The following is an 18,894-nucleotide window of genomic DNA, read 5'->3' as shown; positions in this document are numbered from 1 at the left end:
GATGCATTATTTTACAAAATGGTTTTGATATGTTAAAGTATAGTAAAAATATTAAACTATTAATATTTTCTCAGTGCTTTGTTGTATCCCTCATTAATCTATTGCTTATTGCTTATATATTATTTTTCTAGTATGAATGCATTTTGTCATTGTCTAAAGATAAATACGATGATTTTAATTTCAATGAAAGAAAATGATAGCAATTTTTGCAATCATATGTTTGCATTGTGAAATTTATTTCTAATTAGATTTTTAAAAAATATGTTTTTATTATAGGCATTATTTCAATAACACCAACCGATTCCCGATGGGTTGGTGCTTGGTGGCTTGGTTTTATCATAGCAGGTATTCTTATTATTCTTTCTGGAGTGCCATTCTTTTTCATTCCTCAGTTCCAGAAAAAAACAAAAATGGAAAGTAAAGTTCCAGCATCTTTAGATACATCCAATATAAATGACAAAAGTAGCCAAAAGCTGAATTTTAAAAATCCTGAGCAAACAAAGGATCCTCAAAAATTATCAGGTGAATAATTAATAAATGGGTCTAACTTACTTATCTATGCAAATTAAGGATTTTAAAAGATAATTCCAAATTATAACTAATATAAAAATCAGTAATCTTTGTTAAATGGAATTGTATTTCAATAATGCTTTTCACACTCATTTCATCTGACTCCAGTGGCTTCCATTGTAGTCTTATTAAATTTAGTGTGCATGCATAATGGCGGGGAGGAGACAGTGAAACTTCAATCATTAATGTCAGGTTTAAAAAAGTCCATTATATTAAATGTGTAATCCTTAGATAGATGTCATAAAGTGTATAATCCTTAGATAGATGTTAGAAAATGAAATCACAAAACTGAAAGTTATATAAAGATCATGTAATAAAGTCTTTTCATTGTATACATTAGAAAACTGAGTTCCAAAGGGTTGAAATAGTTTCTCCAGACACACAAGATTAGTAACAAATGGAGGACTAGAAATAATCTTGTTTTTCCAAAATGAAGGTTACTGGGGGGGAGGGGGAAACAACAAACAAACAAACAAAAAAAAAAAAAAAAAAGAAGCATTATCTCAGAGTCTGTAGATTGCCTTCCATACTAATAAGAGGTTTGACCTATGCCATGGAATTTATGTTTTAATATGTATAAGGAATATTATCTATTTAATGCATCATAGGATTTAGAGTAGAAAGAGATTTTAGTATTCTTATCCCATAATTTTACATATTAGGAAATTTAAGATCTGAGAACTAAAGTTACTTGTCCAAAGTCACATTAAGTGATTTGTAATAGAACTGGATTCAAATCTCGCCTCTAACATCAAATTTATGGATAATTTTAACTTCATTCCTAGTTGTAATTTTGTTAAAATTTAACAGCAATATAGTGAGTCAACAACTGAATATATATTTATTAACTCTTACTACATAACTTTTATTATATTATATATAGTAAACTACTACTAGCTGAGTAAAATCTAAATATTTTTGGTTCATATTCAAGATCCTCTAAAGCTGGTTCCACCTTATCTCTAACTTTACCTCAAATTATTTCTCACCAAAAAGTTTAATAGCCAAAATATATTATTCTCTTCCTGACTGATACTTCTTATACTGCCTTGATAAATCTACACTTTTATATATACTCTTTGCCATTCATATAATATATTCCTTTATTCCCTCTTAATTAATTGCAATCCATTTCCTTTACCATAGTCAATAGAAAGATTTAAATATATCTAGATATATTTGTTCAGTATGATTAATTATTTCTCTTTCCCCCTATTTTTTTCAAACACCAATATATTTAAAAATAAATTCCCAAACTCCCTCTACTTTGTCCCAATTGTAATGATCCCATGGACCTTTATCTTCCCACTATTCCCTTTCCTCATTATTCCTTTCTCCCATACATGCATGTTCTTAATAACTACGTTTGTGACATTTAGCAAATAAAAAGACCCCAGCTGGTTCTTTTAATATTAGGATAATAATGAGTGGCCATATGAAAATAAAGTTATATTATGAATATACTTGTTCTTTGGTACCAGTAATTAAGAAGTGGAATAAAAGATATCATCAAGGAAATATATATTCCAAAACTAAAGGGAACAAGTCATATAGTGAAAACAATGAATAACACATGAAAAGTAAACATGCTTAACTAAGTTCCAAAAAAATGGAAATGTCCCAGAAGAAAGTCTGCAGTGTATTATTGGCTAAATACTCTGTAGAGAAGCTGTGGAAGAGCATGATTAAAAGCTAATACAATAAGAAAGCCTTCCCTACTATGCTCTGTATTGATGGCAGAAATATCAATATGTATAAGATCATAGATTCATTGAAATATCAAAGAAGTAAATTGGTATAATTACCAATACATTGACACTATTTTAATAACTATCCCTGAGAAATGACAGAAAAATCTGATGAAACAACATGGTGAGAGCCAAGAGAAATGAATATTTTAAAGCCATTCTACCATAAGCTAGTATTGTGATCTAAGATAATTCACATTATCTCTTTGGGCCTCAGTTTTGTCTTCTGGAAGATTAAACTACTTTGTTTTAAACTCTAACATCCTATGATTAATTGTTTAATCCAAAAGTCTAGTAATATTTACTCATAGAGGAAGAAAAAATAATTTTGAATGTGTTGAATTATATTTTCTCAAAAAGACTTATTTTTTCTTCTAGGTTATTTTCATTCCTTGAAATGCCTTCTTGGTAACTGGGAGTACATCATCTATTTGACTTTTTCTTTATTTACATATATTTGCATAATTGGTCATCTGATATATCTACCAAAATATTTAGAACAGGAATATGGTCAGTCAATTTCTAAAACTAACTTAATATTTGGTAAGCCTTATTATTTGACTTTTACTATATCAGATACAATGAGCAATTCTCACTAAAATTTAAAAATATTTCTATTGGTATTCAATGTCTTCTAAAATGGATAATATACTATCTTTCTGATCTCGTTTTACATTATTAACCATCAAAAAGTTTAAATTCTAGCCAAAATGTATTACTCTCTTCCCAACTATCATTTCCTGTATTGCCTTGAGTTACACATTTGCCTCCAGCTCTTCCCAATGCCTATAATATTCTTTCCTCCTCTAAATGTAAAGAATTCCAAAGTATCCTTTATAGTCCCATTTCAAGTGCCATTCCTTGTAAGAAGTCTTATTTCCTTGGTCAATAATTACTTTTCAGTTCCAATCTCATATACTATTCTGCTTCATACTTCTCTAATTAATTTACAAGATATTAATCAGAATAGCTATCTATTTCCATGAGAGAGTCTAAGCTTCATGAAACAAGAAATTAAAATTTCCCTAAATGTTTATTTTCCCACCACTTACAGAGTATTTTTTGTATATTAGGTACTTAATAAATATTGATTGACTTGACGAACTACAAAATGATCTTTTCTCTCATCTTCTCCAACTAATTAATTTCAAAATCATTCCCCTTTCTCAGTACATGGAGAACTGGAATTGAAACCAGAAAGACTGCTTTATTAGTTCAAATTTGACCTCAGACTCTTAATAGCTGTAAGATTCTAGGCAAGTCACTTAATTCAGTTTGACTCCCTTCTTCATCTGTTAAATAAATTGATGAAGAATATGGAAAACCAAAAATGGGTTCATGGAGAGTTGAATATAACTGAAAAATGACATCTACTGATTCCTTCCTTGGAGCATAACAAAAAAAATGTTATTCATACATTTTGTAAATAGCCCCTTACCAAAATCATCTTTCAGCACTTTCACCACCAAACTATCAATGGGGAAAAAAGCTATCTACTCTTTTAACAAACATTTCCACTCTTCATTTCTTTTTCTTCAATTCTATGTAATTTGCCTTCTGATTCCATCACTCAAACAAAATTGTTCCCTTCAAAGTGATCAGTGGTTTTTCATGGACATATAAGATGACTTTTTCTTTGTTCTTATCTTTCTCACCCTCTCATTAGTATGTGAAATTTTTGAAAATCCCCACTGCATGGATATTCTTCAAACATTCTTTCTTTTATCACCTTCTACATGACCAAACACTTTTTCAATCTTTGCTGGTTCACTATTGATATATTCCTGTAGCTGTCAATATAATCAAAGGCCTTTTGGGCACTGTTCTCTTATCTCTATATGTTTTTACTAATGATTTCACCAAGTCCCCAGGTTTAATTTTTATCTCTATGCAGACAACTTTCAGACCTGTATATCTAGTCCTTGTCTTTCTCCTGAGTATCATGTGTATTTTGAGATATTCCAAATGGAAATTCCAAATTAGATGTCTGCCAAGGACCTGAAACAAAACAAGACCAACAGACAAGTAACTTGTACTTACCCCAGAGAACTCCAATAATATATTACTTTTTAAGGCCAAGATCATCCCCATTATTCAAATTCATAACCTTGGCATATCCTTGACTCCACACTTTCTTTCACCCCACATATCCAATTAATTGCCAAAAATGTCTCATTTCTACTACTACAGTATCTCTTATACCTCCCTCTTTCTTTTTATTCTCATTATTACTACACTAATACCTTACCCTATGTCTGGAAGGTACTTTCCCCACATATTCACCTCACAGAATCTCTTGTTTCTATCAAAACTCAGGTCAAATGCCATGTCCTACATAATATGTTTTTTGATTCTTTCAGCTGCTGATAAATAAAATAAAACAAAACAAAAAAACATTCTTTTTTAAAATATATGTTTCTGTGTATGTTTAACTTAGTTATATTGTCTCTCTAATAGCATGCAAACTTTTTAAGGTAAGAACTCTTGCATTTTTGTCTATTTATGTAACTAATACATTATCTGCCATATAATTGGAATTTAATAAATATGTTTTGATCATGTAAATAGAAAAAAGCATAAAATGTTTCTTTTTAAATAGATATATACTTGAAAAGATCCAAGAAAATTGAAAATTTATATATTGAACTAGTATGTTTATGACAAAACTTACAAAATTTTTTTGGGGGGGAAGTAACAAACACTTTCTAAATTATGTTTTGAAAATAGGCAGCTTCTATACATAGGTAATGAAGAATTTTTAAAAGATGTATCTATCTCATTATCTTTCTCTCGCATATACACACACATGCATGCATGTACATACACAATCTGAGGAAACTATTTAACCAGTTAGATGTTTGCTCCCTTAAAACAGCATTTGTCCCAAACTACCTTACAAATAGTTTAATTAATGAATGCATTTTTTTCCTAATAATTTGAGATACATTTGTGAAAAATCACCTGATCTGGCATTTCAAGGAATATTCACAAATGGCAAATTATTTATAAATTATTAGCTAGAAGAGCTATTCAAAGTTTCAAAGAGATAGTTTCAGTTTTCAGACAAAACTGATTTTCTCATTCCTTAATCAATATTCCAACATTTTCTTTTCTTCAACACCCTTTTTATTACTAATATATTTTGCTTGAAGATTTCATAGATGAACAAAAGATTCAGCTCAAAGATCACGTATTAACTTTCCCTATCCCCTCAGCCATTAATATTTTCATCTTTAAGAGATATTTGTATTTTCAATGTGTAATTAGATAATGATTCTTAAAATATTTAATCATTGATGAGTTCTTCTTCTAACCATACTTATCAGCAGTCATAGGAATAGTGGAAATCTCTGTTTTACAGATAAGCATCAGAAATGTAGTAACACAAAAAAAAATGGAGTCAATGAAGGTTTAATAATTAAATCAGCAGAAGATTTTAATTTCAAAAAATCATCTTAGGCTAACAGATATCTTATTTCAACTATTTTTACAATTCATATTTTTTCATAGATTAACAATACTAGACCTTTTAAAAAAATCAGAAGTACATCCAACTAGAAATAATTTAACTTCCAAATCTACAGATAATTGTTGCAACCAGAATTATCAGCTCTTTCTCCTAATGCTTAAGGACACCAGAATGACTTAGTAACCAAGTTAGTTCAATGACCACCTTGAAAAAACAGCTGGTTTTTTTTTCCCCTGTCTAACCAGGAGACAACTCAAAAGGGTGTCTTTAGAAGGAGTAGCATAACCAGATCCCATAATGGGAATAACTTAAACCAGAAATAACCAGACAAAAATTAATAGATGTAAAAGTCATCTCTGAATTACCAAATCAAAATTACCTAATAGTCTGTGTAATCCCTCAAGAAATCATTTGACCATGAATTTTCATATCAATCTCAAACCAGACCAAAATTTTTCCTTTTTTTAAATGTCCACAACATAGTAATTTGGACCAATATGAACAAACAGCAATCTAAGAGATTCCCCCCCCCCCAAAATGCCATCCAACTTTCCCAATGTAGAATTAAGATTTATGTCTGATTTGTAATATTTTAATTAAATCAGACCAGGTCATGCTATAAGTAATCCCAAAATTGATTACTGACCACTCAAATCAGAGTTTTGTCAGTTTTAAACTGTGTCAGAATTGGGTTACTCACAAATATAGATAGAGAAGATAGCAAAACAATACAATAATGACAAATAATAGACAGACCAAACTTGTTTAATTTCCATGGTACAAGAAATAGATAAATAGGTGATCCAGGCAGGCAATATAGGATAAAGAATGCTAACTTGTCTCTGTGGTTTTCAGTATTTCAATTAAGAAATGTTGATATTGATCAACATTTGTCAATGAAGTAAGATTAAAAACTCAATTATTTTTCTTTTTTTCTTTTCCAGGACTAATTATATTACCTTTCACTTCTATTTTACTTTTCCTGGGAGGATATATTTCTAGAAAATTGAAATTGGACAATATTGGAGCTGTCAAATTTTTACTCATTTCTCATTGTTGTGGCTTTGTTGCACAAACACTGATGTTGACATTAAACTGTGGAAGCAGACCAGTAGCTGGGTTAACAGTAGCCTACAATAGGTATGTGTCTATTATTAATCAACCGTATAATTGTACATGAGTTTTGCATTACAAAATACTATGTAACAATCAAGGGAAATATTTTTCTACATTAAACATTTTAAATTAAGTTAGATTTTAAAAGATGCTATTGCTTAAACACTCAATTATACAAATGGATAGAAGTTTGAAAATCATTTCTTATATTACTTTCCTTTCAAGAAACCATTGCAATCATATGAATCACTGTGTTATTTTGAAAGTCCATATAAGTACATTCCATAGTCTCACTCTTAGTCTACTCTAATGTTTAACAACTTGTTTTATAAAAATAACCTTCATTATTTGGAGCCAAAAAATTTGAAACCTAAATAATTATATAGGATGTTAAAGTTTACATATAACTTTAAATATTTCATATTATTTTATTCTCACAACAATCTTATGAGTAGTTGCTATTATTTTCAGAATTTCAAAAATGAGGAAACTGAGGCTGAGAGAGTTTAAATGATTTACCAAGGGTCATACAATTAGTAGGTATCTGAAGCAATGTCTAAAATCATGCTTCAGACATAATTTAATCTCAAATGATTTATTAAGGATGTCCCAAAAGTCTTGATGAAGTTTAAGCTATTAAAGATTTTCAAAAAATTAAAAAGAACTATTAAAGCTTAAAACTGTGCCAAGACTTTTTAGAATATACTGTAAAAATTACCCTGCAAACATCTAAAAACATTTTAAGTTACAAATCTGTATTGTCTTTCATAAGCTGAATCATTTGTTTGTGAGTGTGTGTATGTGTGTGTGTGTGTGTGTGTGTGTGTGTGTGTGTGTGTGTGTGTGAAATGATCCTAATACTCTTGTCTCTGCTTCAAACAAGCAGATTTAATTTGCCTCAAGCATTCTTCTGACAGCCTGGAACTCCCCACACCATGGCAGGAGTAGAATTCACTAACCTATTCTCTGGCCCCTAAAATAAAAACTAGAATGAATTGTTCTTGAAAATATGTGGAAAATTGTCCAATAGAAGATGAAAATATTCAAGTCTGTGAGTTGAATGTTAGTAGAATCATAAAAGTAGAACAAGACCTCTGTGGAAAGCAGGTAGTTTCCGGGATTAAAAATAAAGGAAGAAAATAATTTCATTTAAATTCCAACCATTTCAACTCCTAAACTTGCCATATTAATATTTACTTACTTTCTTAAATTTACCCTCTTCTCCCACAAAGATCATTGGCTACTTTTATTGATATTAATATTCAGTTTGTCTTTATGCTTGCAGTGAAAACTACTCCTTTTTCAGGATGTATGAATGATAGCTTAACTACTGAAATAGCCCAGGGTTATTTTCCACAAGACATCTTATTTTCTCTTTGCAACTCAGAAAGGAATAGCAACACCACTATTTTGAGAATGTATAAATTAGGCATAGCATTATGCTACATCAAGAGAATCAACTCATATAGACCTATACCATGCTATTTACAAAAATTTGGCTCCATATAAATATCCTTGATTTTTTAAGATTGATATGATGAAGCAATATGATACAGAGAGCTTGATCTGGAATCAGGAAGAGCAAATCCAGCATAAGAAAACCAATCAATCTATGAAACTTCCAGTTACTTTAATGTCCAAATGTACAAAATGAAAATAATAACAATATTTATATCCCACAATGCTACAAGGATAAAAAGAGACAATATTCATAAAAGACTTCAACTCTAAAGTATTGCAAATGCTATTAGAGATATGATATTAGGAAGAAAGAAAATGTTTATTGAGTACCTGTAATGGGCCAGGTACTTTATTAAGTATTTAAATATGACAATAATGATATATAATTTAGAATTATATCTAATATGTTTACATATATGGTGCAGTGCCACCTATTTTAATATACATAATAAATTCATATTTTCCTTTCATATATGTGATGACTGCATTAGTACCCTGGATACCTTAGAATCAGCTGGAGTCAGGATAAGCAAAAGTCCTTGATCTATAGTGGTAAAAGTGAAGGGAATGGATGCGCAGGATCTCTGTGACCTCACATCTTCATCTCCCTCCCAGAAGTGACCCTGGCTAGTCTTACTCCACCCCCTATTCCCTCCTACAGTTCTCTGTATACACCAAACAATTGGGCCAGCACAGAATAGTGGGAAGGGCCATTTTCCAAGCATATTCTTATAGAGTATTGCCCAATTGGTAATTATATATATATATATATATATATATATATATATATATATATATATATATATACCTTCATCAAATAAATGTCTACATTTTGACTACAGAAATGACCCAGAGGGAGATCTTCAAAACATCTCATTTTCGGAGTGTAACTCAGATTGTAATTGTGATGTTAATCTATGGGATCCTGTTTGTGGGGATGATGGACTCACTTACATATCCCCCTGTTTTGCTGGTTGTAAATCTTCAACAGGTTATGGAAAGGACATGGTATGTATGTTGATTATTGTCCTCTTTTCTGCATTGCCAGATATCTCTCACCCTCCTTTTCCAGAAATTGAAGTGTAATCAAATAAATTCTGTCTTAGTTCCATGAAAAGGAATTTCAATCTATTTCAATATGGTTCTATTTAAAATCGCCATAATTTTCTAAAACAAAATACCACTCCTATCTTACATGTGTTGTGAAGCACAAATAGAATATAAATTCTTTGGGTTCGGGGCTGGTTTTACATTTTTATCCCCAACTTTACTATAGTGTTTGTTATATTTGTTTTGTTTTTTAAATTTATTTAATCCCTATAATTGTATAAGAAATATAAACAATATAAATAGAAAGTATTTTGAGAAAGTAGGAGGTTATGACACATAGAAATATAAAATATCCATTCTCATTTGCATGCAGTCATATCACACATTCACTTTTATACATATATAATATGTAAATATGTGTGCACATATATGTATTTATAAACTAATAAAAATGCTCACTAAATCTTGATTCACATTCATAACTATTTGAACAATAAATGCAAAATGGTAAGTTAATGTTCTTTCATAATAGTGGATAAAAAGATATGAATAAATAATGAATAAGTACATGATTAAGTTTCGGTGAGTTTGGAGGATATGTTATTTTAAAATGATCCTAATTGTTCTTATTTGTGTGTGTATGTGTGTATATATATGAATATATATACACATTCATATATATATATATATATATATACATATGTGTGATCAAATGAAAGACATATAAAAGATATTTAAAATTCTCCAATGTTTTGTTTAGTTGTTTGTTGCTTCATTCATTAAATACAAAGATTTTCTTGTATTCTGCATTATGCTTTGTAAATTGCATTCTATAATAATTCAAATTTTTTTTAGGTTTTTCATAACTGTAGCTGTGTTGAAGTTAATAATTTCCAGTTCCAAAATTCCTCAGCTCATTTGGGTGAATGTTCAAGGACAAATAATTGTTCAAGAAAGCTTATTTATGTTGTGGTATTAGAATTTCTGGCTTACGGTTTTTATGCACTAGGATATTCCCCAGGAACTATGCTAATTTTTACGTAAGTAATATGAAAATCTTTGGTGTATATGAATTACCAAGTAAGTATTTCATTAAGAATCAAACAGTTAAAAAGGTAACACTGATTTTCTTTAGTTTCATAAAAAATAGGGAAATGCTGAATTTATAAGATGTTATTCCCAAGAGTTATGTGCTGGTTTATTCCATAAAAACTACAATTCTTGTTTTCTGTTTCAATTTCTTTTTCATTATGGCAAATATCTAAAATCCGATGTCAACTTTAGCTGATATAATTGCTTATATTTTTTAAAGAAATAAAATGTTGATGTCTTGTTATGTCACCTCCTGATATATCATATCTCCTTCAAGAAATGCAACTGACCAAAGATGAAGACTACCTAGAAGGTTATTTACATTATTAATTTTTCAAGAAATAAATTGTGAATGTAATGAGGAATACATCCTTAAGAATTGGTGTGGGGGGGGTTGTTGTTGTTGTTTTTGTTTTTTTTTGTTTTTTGATAAGGCAAGTGAGATTAAGTAATTTGTGTAGGGTCACACAGTTATGAAGTATTAAATCAAATCTGAGGTCAGATTTGAACTCGGGTCCTCCTGACTTCAGGGCTGGTGCTGTATCCACTGCACCACCTATCTGCCCCAGAAAGGAAAAGTCTGATTACTGATTTGTGAGTTTCTTCAAATGAGAAAGCCATTATAACTTCTCTTCATGTATTTGAAGGCTTATAAAATGGAACACTGATTAGACTACTTATCTCTCATAATATGAAACTAAAAGCAATTGATACAAAGTGGCACAGAGGCACAGAGGCACAGAGGCAGATTTGAACAATTGTTTGAAAGTGAATTTTTAGTCAGCTAGTTGCACAGTTTATAGCGTGTTAGGGCTGGAAGACTCATCTCCTTGAGTTTTAATTTGACCCCAGACACTTAAGAGTGTTGTGACTCTTGGCAAATAACATAACCCTGTTTGCCTCAGTTGCCTCATCTGTAAACTGAAGAAGGAAATGACAAACCATTCCAGTATTTTTACCAAGAAAACTACAAATGGGGTCACAAACTGTCAAACATTACTGAAACAACATTACTGAAACACTGAAATACTGAAATTACTGAAAAAAATACTGAATAACAAGGACAAAACTAGATTTGGAGAACCCAGGAAATTGCCATATTCTCTTTACACATATTGACTATATTGTAGAAAAAAAATTACCTATATATTAGAAGGCTTTCCAGTTCTTAGTGATTCTATCTATATAAAATTATTCTTGATAGCTTATGAAGATAAACATTATTTCCAGCTTAAATGTGAGGACTGATAAATTAGCAAATACTTATTTGGCATTTATTACATACCAGAAGTTTCAGAACTCTGAAGATATAAAGAATAAGCAAAAACAATCTTTGCCCTCAATGAGGTCAATTTAAAATAAGAACGACAAGATAGATCATATTGCAGAAGGACAGAGATAAGACAAGATAGATCATATTGCAGAAGGACAGAGACAGCAAAACAGAGAGAAAGAGATAGAGAATGAAAAGAGAGAGAGAGAGAGAGAGAGAGAGAGAGAGAGAGAGAGAGAGAGAGAGAGAGAGTTATTAAATAGAAAATAATACTAGACAAAAGGAACCAATAAAGATTTCTTTGGAAAAGATGGTGTGTACAGCTCAGTTTTGAAGGAAAGTAGAGGTATGAAGTAAAAGGTAGCCAATTTTAGGCCTGAAGAACAGTCATTCTAAAGACCTCAAGATGGAAAATGATACTTTGTGGAAGAAGAGCAGCACATGGGCTAGTATAGATTTATCATAGAGAGCATTGAGAATAGTAGAATTCAAAAGATTACAATATGATAAGGATTTTATAAGAAATGCAAATATTAAACAAACAAAATTTCATCTTGGAGATAATGGAGAGACATCAGAATTTATAATTTAAAAAGCTGGGCATGGGAGGAGGATGACATAATTAAACTTACAATTTAGGAAAATCCCTTTAGCAGCATAGTGATGAATGAATTGAGTGAGGAGAGATTAGAGGCAGGAAGGTCAGTTAGAATAATATTATAGCAATCCAGTCAAGAGCTGTGATAATCAAGTTAGACCTGAATTAATGTTAGGTACTTATGTGAGTAGAAAGGAGTTATTTGTGAGAGATATAGCACAAAAAGAAATTATAAAATTTGGCAAATGATTGGCTATGTGGGGTAAGTGCAAGGAATCCAAGATGACAATGAGATTCAAATCTTGGGTAACAAAAAAGATAATGAGCCCACGATAGAAATAAAATAGTTAAGAAAAGGAAAATGTTTGGAGTAAAGAAAATTATTTCATATTTGAACACATTGAATATGAGACCAATTAAATGATCCAAATTTAAATGTCTCCAAGGGAGTTGATACTGCAGGACTAGACCTCAGAGGAGAAACTAAATCTTTAAAAAATATTGATTCTGAAATAATCTGCATATAAATGACAATTATAGTCCTAAAATCTGAAGAGAATTGTTTGATTAAAAGCCTTGGGGATATTCAGAGTTAATTTCTATAAAGTGAAGGAAGATTTCACAAAATAGACTGAAGATGAGTCAGACAGGCAGGAAGGGATGTGGAAAAAGTGAATGACAGAAAAAGAGAAAAGCAAAAGAAGAGGGATAGGGAGAAGGAGAGGGAAAAGGAGAGAGGGAAAAGAATCACAAAACAGCTAGAGGAGAAGTTTGGGATTAACATTGTCCAAGATTTTATTTTCATAAATGCTGTGATGCTTTTCTTATGTGGCATGTTAGATATTGTAATAGTACAATAAATTGTTCTGGGGTTCCACTATTGCTGCTGATGAGAAGGGGTCATTATAGAAATGCCTATATGTTATCTTCCAATGCTTCTTATTTCAGCAACAAATAATGTCAGAATGATTTTGCTTGGCTGGGCCTCAAGCTATTTTCTCTTGTTCATTTTTCACTCTGCTCTTCTTACTGTCATTTTTAGAAATGTCATAGTGAATCATTTAATATATTCTAAAACAAATTTGCTTTTGTCTCTCTTCTACACAAACAGAGCAACATTATCTTTTGATAGAGGAAATCTCTGGGATATTTTCACCTCTACATTACAATGAGTAGTTTATAACAATAAAGCATCTCTAAGAAATTTTGAAACAAACCCTCCATTACTATGTCCATGACAGATAATGATATAACCTGTATATAAACACTTTTGTTGTATACAGGAAAAACTCATTCCATTTTACTTAACTTGCAATTATTGGAGATTTCTTTAAATTGAGATAAATTCTACTCCTTTATGATTTCTATCTAATGTTTTGCCATTGGAAATGACATAGAATAGATCCAATCCTTATTTCATATAACAGTTCTTGTTTGTACTTTCTCTTGCTAAATATTCTCAATTCATTTTCTGATGACAAGCATATTTATAATCAGTCAATTCAGTCTTTATGTGATATTGTGTTATTTGATCCAACTTCAAAAGCTTTTCAACTTATTAATATTCACTAATTTCATGTTCCATATAGTATCACTTTCAATTGCCTTTAAAAGTGAACATTTTAATCCTTGTGCAAAGTTTAAGGAATTTTGAACCATTGCCTACATATACTATTGGGAATCAGAATTTCAAAACATTACATCATCAGAAGATTCACCAGTATTACAAGCATGTGAAGTGTACCACAATTTGTGTTTGTTACATAAGATGATAATCTGGAGATGTCTTACTGTTCTTTATCTGTATTGCAGGACTGTTGAACCTCAATTGAAATCGCTTGCGATAGGTTTTCTTTCACTGGCTTTACGATCAATAGGTATGAAAAAAATTTTATTGCAAACTCAAAACTGTGTTTATGAAATTAAATGCAAAAATTATTAAATGCCTTTAAAAAGCATACCAACTAATAAGATAAAGGCAATAGATTTACATAAATATCATACAAAATAAAATGAGATAGGGATAATGAATTGATCCAAAGTATCCTGGGAAAATTTAAGTGGCAAGTTATCCTTTTTGAGTGGGGAAATTAATAAAGCTTACATGAAGTTTTTTTCAGTAATAGCTTTTTTGATTTTCAAAATACATGTAAATATAATTTTAACATTCACCTTTGCAGAGACCTGTGTTCTGAATTTTTCTCCCTCCCTTCTCCTACCCCTTTCTCTAGACATCAAGTAACTGAATATAGCTTAAACATGTACAATTCTATACATATTTGAATATTTATCATGCCATACAAGAAGAATCAGATCAAAAAGGGAGAAAATTAGAAAAAAGCAAACAAAACAATTAAAAAGGTGAAAAAACTATGTTGTGATTCACATTCAATCCCAGCAGTCCTTTTTTTAGATGCAGATGGCTCTCTCCATTACAAGTCTATTGGAATTTTACCAAATCATCTCATTGTTGAAAAGAGCCATATTCATCAGAAGTGATCATCATATAATCTTCTTGTTTCTGCCTACATGAAGTTCTTAAGTTTGACACTGAGGAGTGATTCATATAATCTAAACAGGAAAAATGGAATCTTAACAGATTTGGAAAAATATGAGCAAAATTAGTGGACAAATAAGTGTCAAACTTGGCTAAATTTAAAAAGTGTTCAAACAAAGGCAGCATAAACAAGGATACAAAGTTTGATTGAAGTAAAATTATGGAAGGCCCTCACATTTAGACTTAGTATTAATTATTTTTCTTAAAAACATCCACTGAATTTTCTTTTTGGGGGGGCAGAAGAGTGAAATTGTTAGACCTATACATTGAAAAGTTTATTATGGCAACTTTGTATTGGATAGATTGAGGAATGAAGACAGAGGAGAAAAGAAAATTTAGGAGATTATTGGGGTAGTCCAGGTTTGAGAAAATGAAGTTCTAAACTTGGATTGTTGCTGAGAGTGAAGATAAAAATTATGAATATGAGAAATGTGTGGCTAAAAACAATAAGCATTGACAGCTAAGAAAGATGATGGAATATTCAACAATGAAAGGGCTTCAAAATGGGATGATTGGGAATAACTATAACATCAAACAAATACATGAAATTGTGAAAAGGGAGTAGAATTAAGCAATTTCAAAATGTCAGACCATGGAGCTTAGAGATCATTTAGATCAGTATCTATAATGACTTTAAAATAAATATTTTTCTGATTTTTAATATTTCCAAAACTCTCCAGTGCTCCAAAATAAAACCATCTCTTGTACCAAAGACAACCAAAGCCAAGTTATGCATTAACCTTTTGCACCCTTAGTCCATTATCTTTCTTCTAAGAGAAAGAAGATGTGTAGTTATACATTTATTGAATCACAAAATTTCAAAGTTTGAATCAATAGTCCTTTAGCTAATCTATACCCATACCCAAAAAACCTATTAACAAATACCTGAAAAGTGATTATCTAATTGAAGATATCCAATGAAGCTGAAAAAGCATGATTGGCCCCCATTTCACTTTTGGATAATTCTAGTTCCTACCTAACACAGAACCGCCCAAAGGGCATGAAGGAAAGTGAAATGTAATTGGGAAACGTTTAGAAAAATAAATATACAGTGTAATATAATGTCAATTTGTGATTTTTTTAAAGTCAATACTCTACCTATAGGAATTCTTTTCTATTTAACTTTGATAACACTAATCTAGTATTATTTTATATCAAACCTCAAATTACATCTGTGCAATTTCTTCCATTTGCTCTCAGTTCTTCTCTCAACAGTCAAAGAAAAACAATAGCTCTCATACTTTTCCCTTCAATCACCTGGCTTTTCTTCTCCAGACTAAAGTTCCTAAATCATGACTGGTCACTGAATTTATCAAAATTTTGAGCGTCTAAGCATCTTTCAAGATCTTCTTTTTCCTTTATATGGTTTTGGTAATTTTTAATATAAATTGTTCTTCTTGTTCTGCATCAATTCATATATATATATATATATATATATACATATATATATATATGTAAAATATTCCCTGAATTTTTTATATAGTCAAATTACTTTTCCAGAGTCTCACAGTCAGTATATATCAAAGGCAGGAATTGAGCCATAATCTTCCTAGTTTCAAAACAACTATATATTCACTATAGAATTTCTACCTCCACTATTAAAATTAATGGCCATAATATCATTTTTACTTTCATAAAATTACAGTCTGTTCCTGAATAAAAAATAATAATAATCTTATCTACATAATCCCTTACATTATCAATAGTATCCTGTAAAATCTTGTCTTCTATATCTAATGCAACTTGATCTGTAATCACTGCTATGGCTAAAAGGACAAAAATAAAACAGCCTATGCTCTCAAAATGTTTCTATTCTATAGGAGAAGAAAGTATGTATAACATATACACATAAATTATAGGTATAATAAATGCATGTATGTGTAACTCAATACCTACATAGATCAGACATATATCACTAAGAAGAAAGCTACCCATTCCTTCTTCAGTGACTAGAATTTTTGAAATATAAGCACAATGTATAAGAGTAAGTATGGACTTGTGTCCTTATTTGCTATTTTTTTTTCATGCAGTGTGAATTCTTCTCAACTCACCCTCCCACTTTCACCACAGATTAGAAAAGATTGGTTTTTATCAATACAATTTTATCTAGATGGCACTCAAACAATTAAAAAGAAATTACAAATGCAAATACAAAAATAGAGACAAGCGTTGGACAAGAACCTAAACTTCTTGGAACAGAGGAGAGAAGAAAAGGATAGCATTTAAAGCATCACCACCATATTGGACAACCTTGATTAGCCAATCTTTGTTGCTTCTATTCTTCATGATTTTCACATCTAACAATTAAATATGATAGGAGCAGTGAATATGTTCTCCACTCTGTCACATCTCACATCGCCTACCAATGTATTTTTCCAACTCATATGTCCTTGACACATTCAACTTCACTTGAGTTCCTTTTAGGTTTTTCCAGAGTAGGAGAAGTATACCACTCTCTCTTTAAGATAGAACTTCTGTCTTAAATCCAAGGGTCTTCATTCTCATTTTCCAGAAGAATTGTATTTTAGGGTTCATGATTTAATTTTAAAGAGGTACAAAATTGCACATAAAAATGTATCAGTGAGTAGAGGCAAGATGGAGGCTTAGAGGAAGCACCCCATTTCTCCAAACAATCAGATATTTAACATATTTATTGGAATACTTGTCATCTAGGGGAAAACATGAGGGGGAAAGGGAGGAAATTAGAACACAAGGTTTTGCAAAGGTTAATGGTGAACAATTATCCTTGCATATGTTTTGAAAATAAAAAGCTTCAACAAAAATTTTAAAAATAAAAGAAAAATAGATGAAGAAAAACTTCAAAAAATACAACTATTCCTATTAAAACTCTAGAAAGCATATAAATAAATGGAGATGTTCTTAAATTGTTTGAATATTCTTAAAATTATAAAATATCTCTATCTAAAACCAAGAACGAGTGTTATTTGTAATGGATATAAATTAGAAGCCTTCCCAACAAAATCAGCAATAAAGCAAGTATTCAATTTCTTTACAATTATTCAATATTGTACTGGAAATGCTAGCTATAGAAATAAGACAACAAAATGCTAGCTATAGAAATGACAAGAAAACAATGAAAATATGTAATGAGGACTCAATACTATCTCTCTTTGAAGATAATAGAATAGTATGCTAAGATAATTCTAGAAAAATCAACTAGAAATCCATTAAAATGATTACCATTAGTAATATAGCAGAATATAAAATAAAACCACAAAGATCATTACCATTTTTAATATCACCAAAGTATAAAAATTAAAGATATTATGAGAAAATTCATTTAAAATAAGTGTAGATATTATTTTAAAAAAAAACCAGGGGAGCCTACTTGCAAGACAAATATAGGTAGAAAAGATAGAAATCTAAAACAATTTCAAAAGTTTATGATGAAAGATGACAGTACAGATGGAAATTTATTTTTAAACTTTTTTTTCTTCATTTTTAGTGTTTTTTTTCAATATGGCTAAAATGACAATATATTTTGTATTATTAAAAATGTATAATTGCTTGCTTTTCCAATGTGTAGATGAGTGGAAGGAGGATGACATAAAATTTGGGAATCAAAATTCTTTGAATGAATGTTAAATAAATGGATGCACATAGATAAATAAAAAGGGGAAACAAAATAAATACAATTATATTTCAAAAGGTACAACTATAACTTCTAGGAATATTGGAAACGGTTTTACATGAGAAATTTCATATAAGCTGAAATTTTTAAAACTCTCAGGATATAAGAACTAGAAGGAGATAAAGAGAGAGGGGGGAAGGAGGGAGAGGGAAAGGGAGAAGGAAAGGGAGAGAGAATGTCTTCCAGGAATGGGAAAAATCTGCTTAAGGACATGGAGTTGATAAAAGTATGATAACAAGTAATAAGAAGGAGGTGAATTTTGTTTGAATCATAGAGTGCGTGACAGAGCGTAATATGTAATAGAAAGG

The 18,894-nt window shown here is 30.4% G+C and overlaps 1 protein-coding gene across 5 annotated transcripts in view; it reads left to right on the top strand.

The window, feature by feature from the left end:
• The window catches only part of LOC141543515 (solute carrier organic anion transporter family member 1B1-like), a 77,207-nt gene that overhangs the window by 49,071 nt on the left and 9,242 nt on the right, over positions 1–18,894 (top strand). For 2 of the 5 annotated variants that reach the window (XM_074268880.1, XM_074268881.1), the window contains exons 8-13: positions 277–522; positions 2,697–2,861; positions 6,732–6,927; positions 9,207–9,372; positions 10,270–10,454; positions 14,190–14,254. In XM_074268880.1, the coding sequence (XP_074124981.1) occupies positions 277–522; positions 2,697–2,861; positions 6,732–6,927; positions 9,207–9,372; positions 10,270–10,454; positions 14,190–14,254 (1,023 nt within the window). The remainder of the gene's footprint in view (positions 1–276; positions 523–2,696; positions 2,862–6,731; positions 6,928–9,206; positions 9,373–10,269; positions 10,455–14,189; positions 14,255–18,894) is intronic. The other 3 variants (XM_074268883.1, XM_074268884.1, XM_074268882.1) reach the window with 3 other exon arrangements.

Source organism: Sminthopsis crassicaudata, chromosome 5 (assembly GCF_048593235.1).
Source record: "Sminthopsis crassicaudata isolate SCR6 chromosome 5, ASM4859323v1, whole genome shotgun sequence".
NCBI lineage: Eukaryota > Metazoa > Chordata > Mammalia > Dasyuromorphia > Dasyuridae > Sminthopsis > Sminthopsis crassicaudata.
Note: the sequence above shows the minus strand (reverse complement) of the source record. Positions and strands in the feature narration are given on the sequence as shown.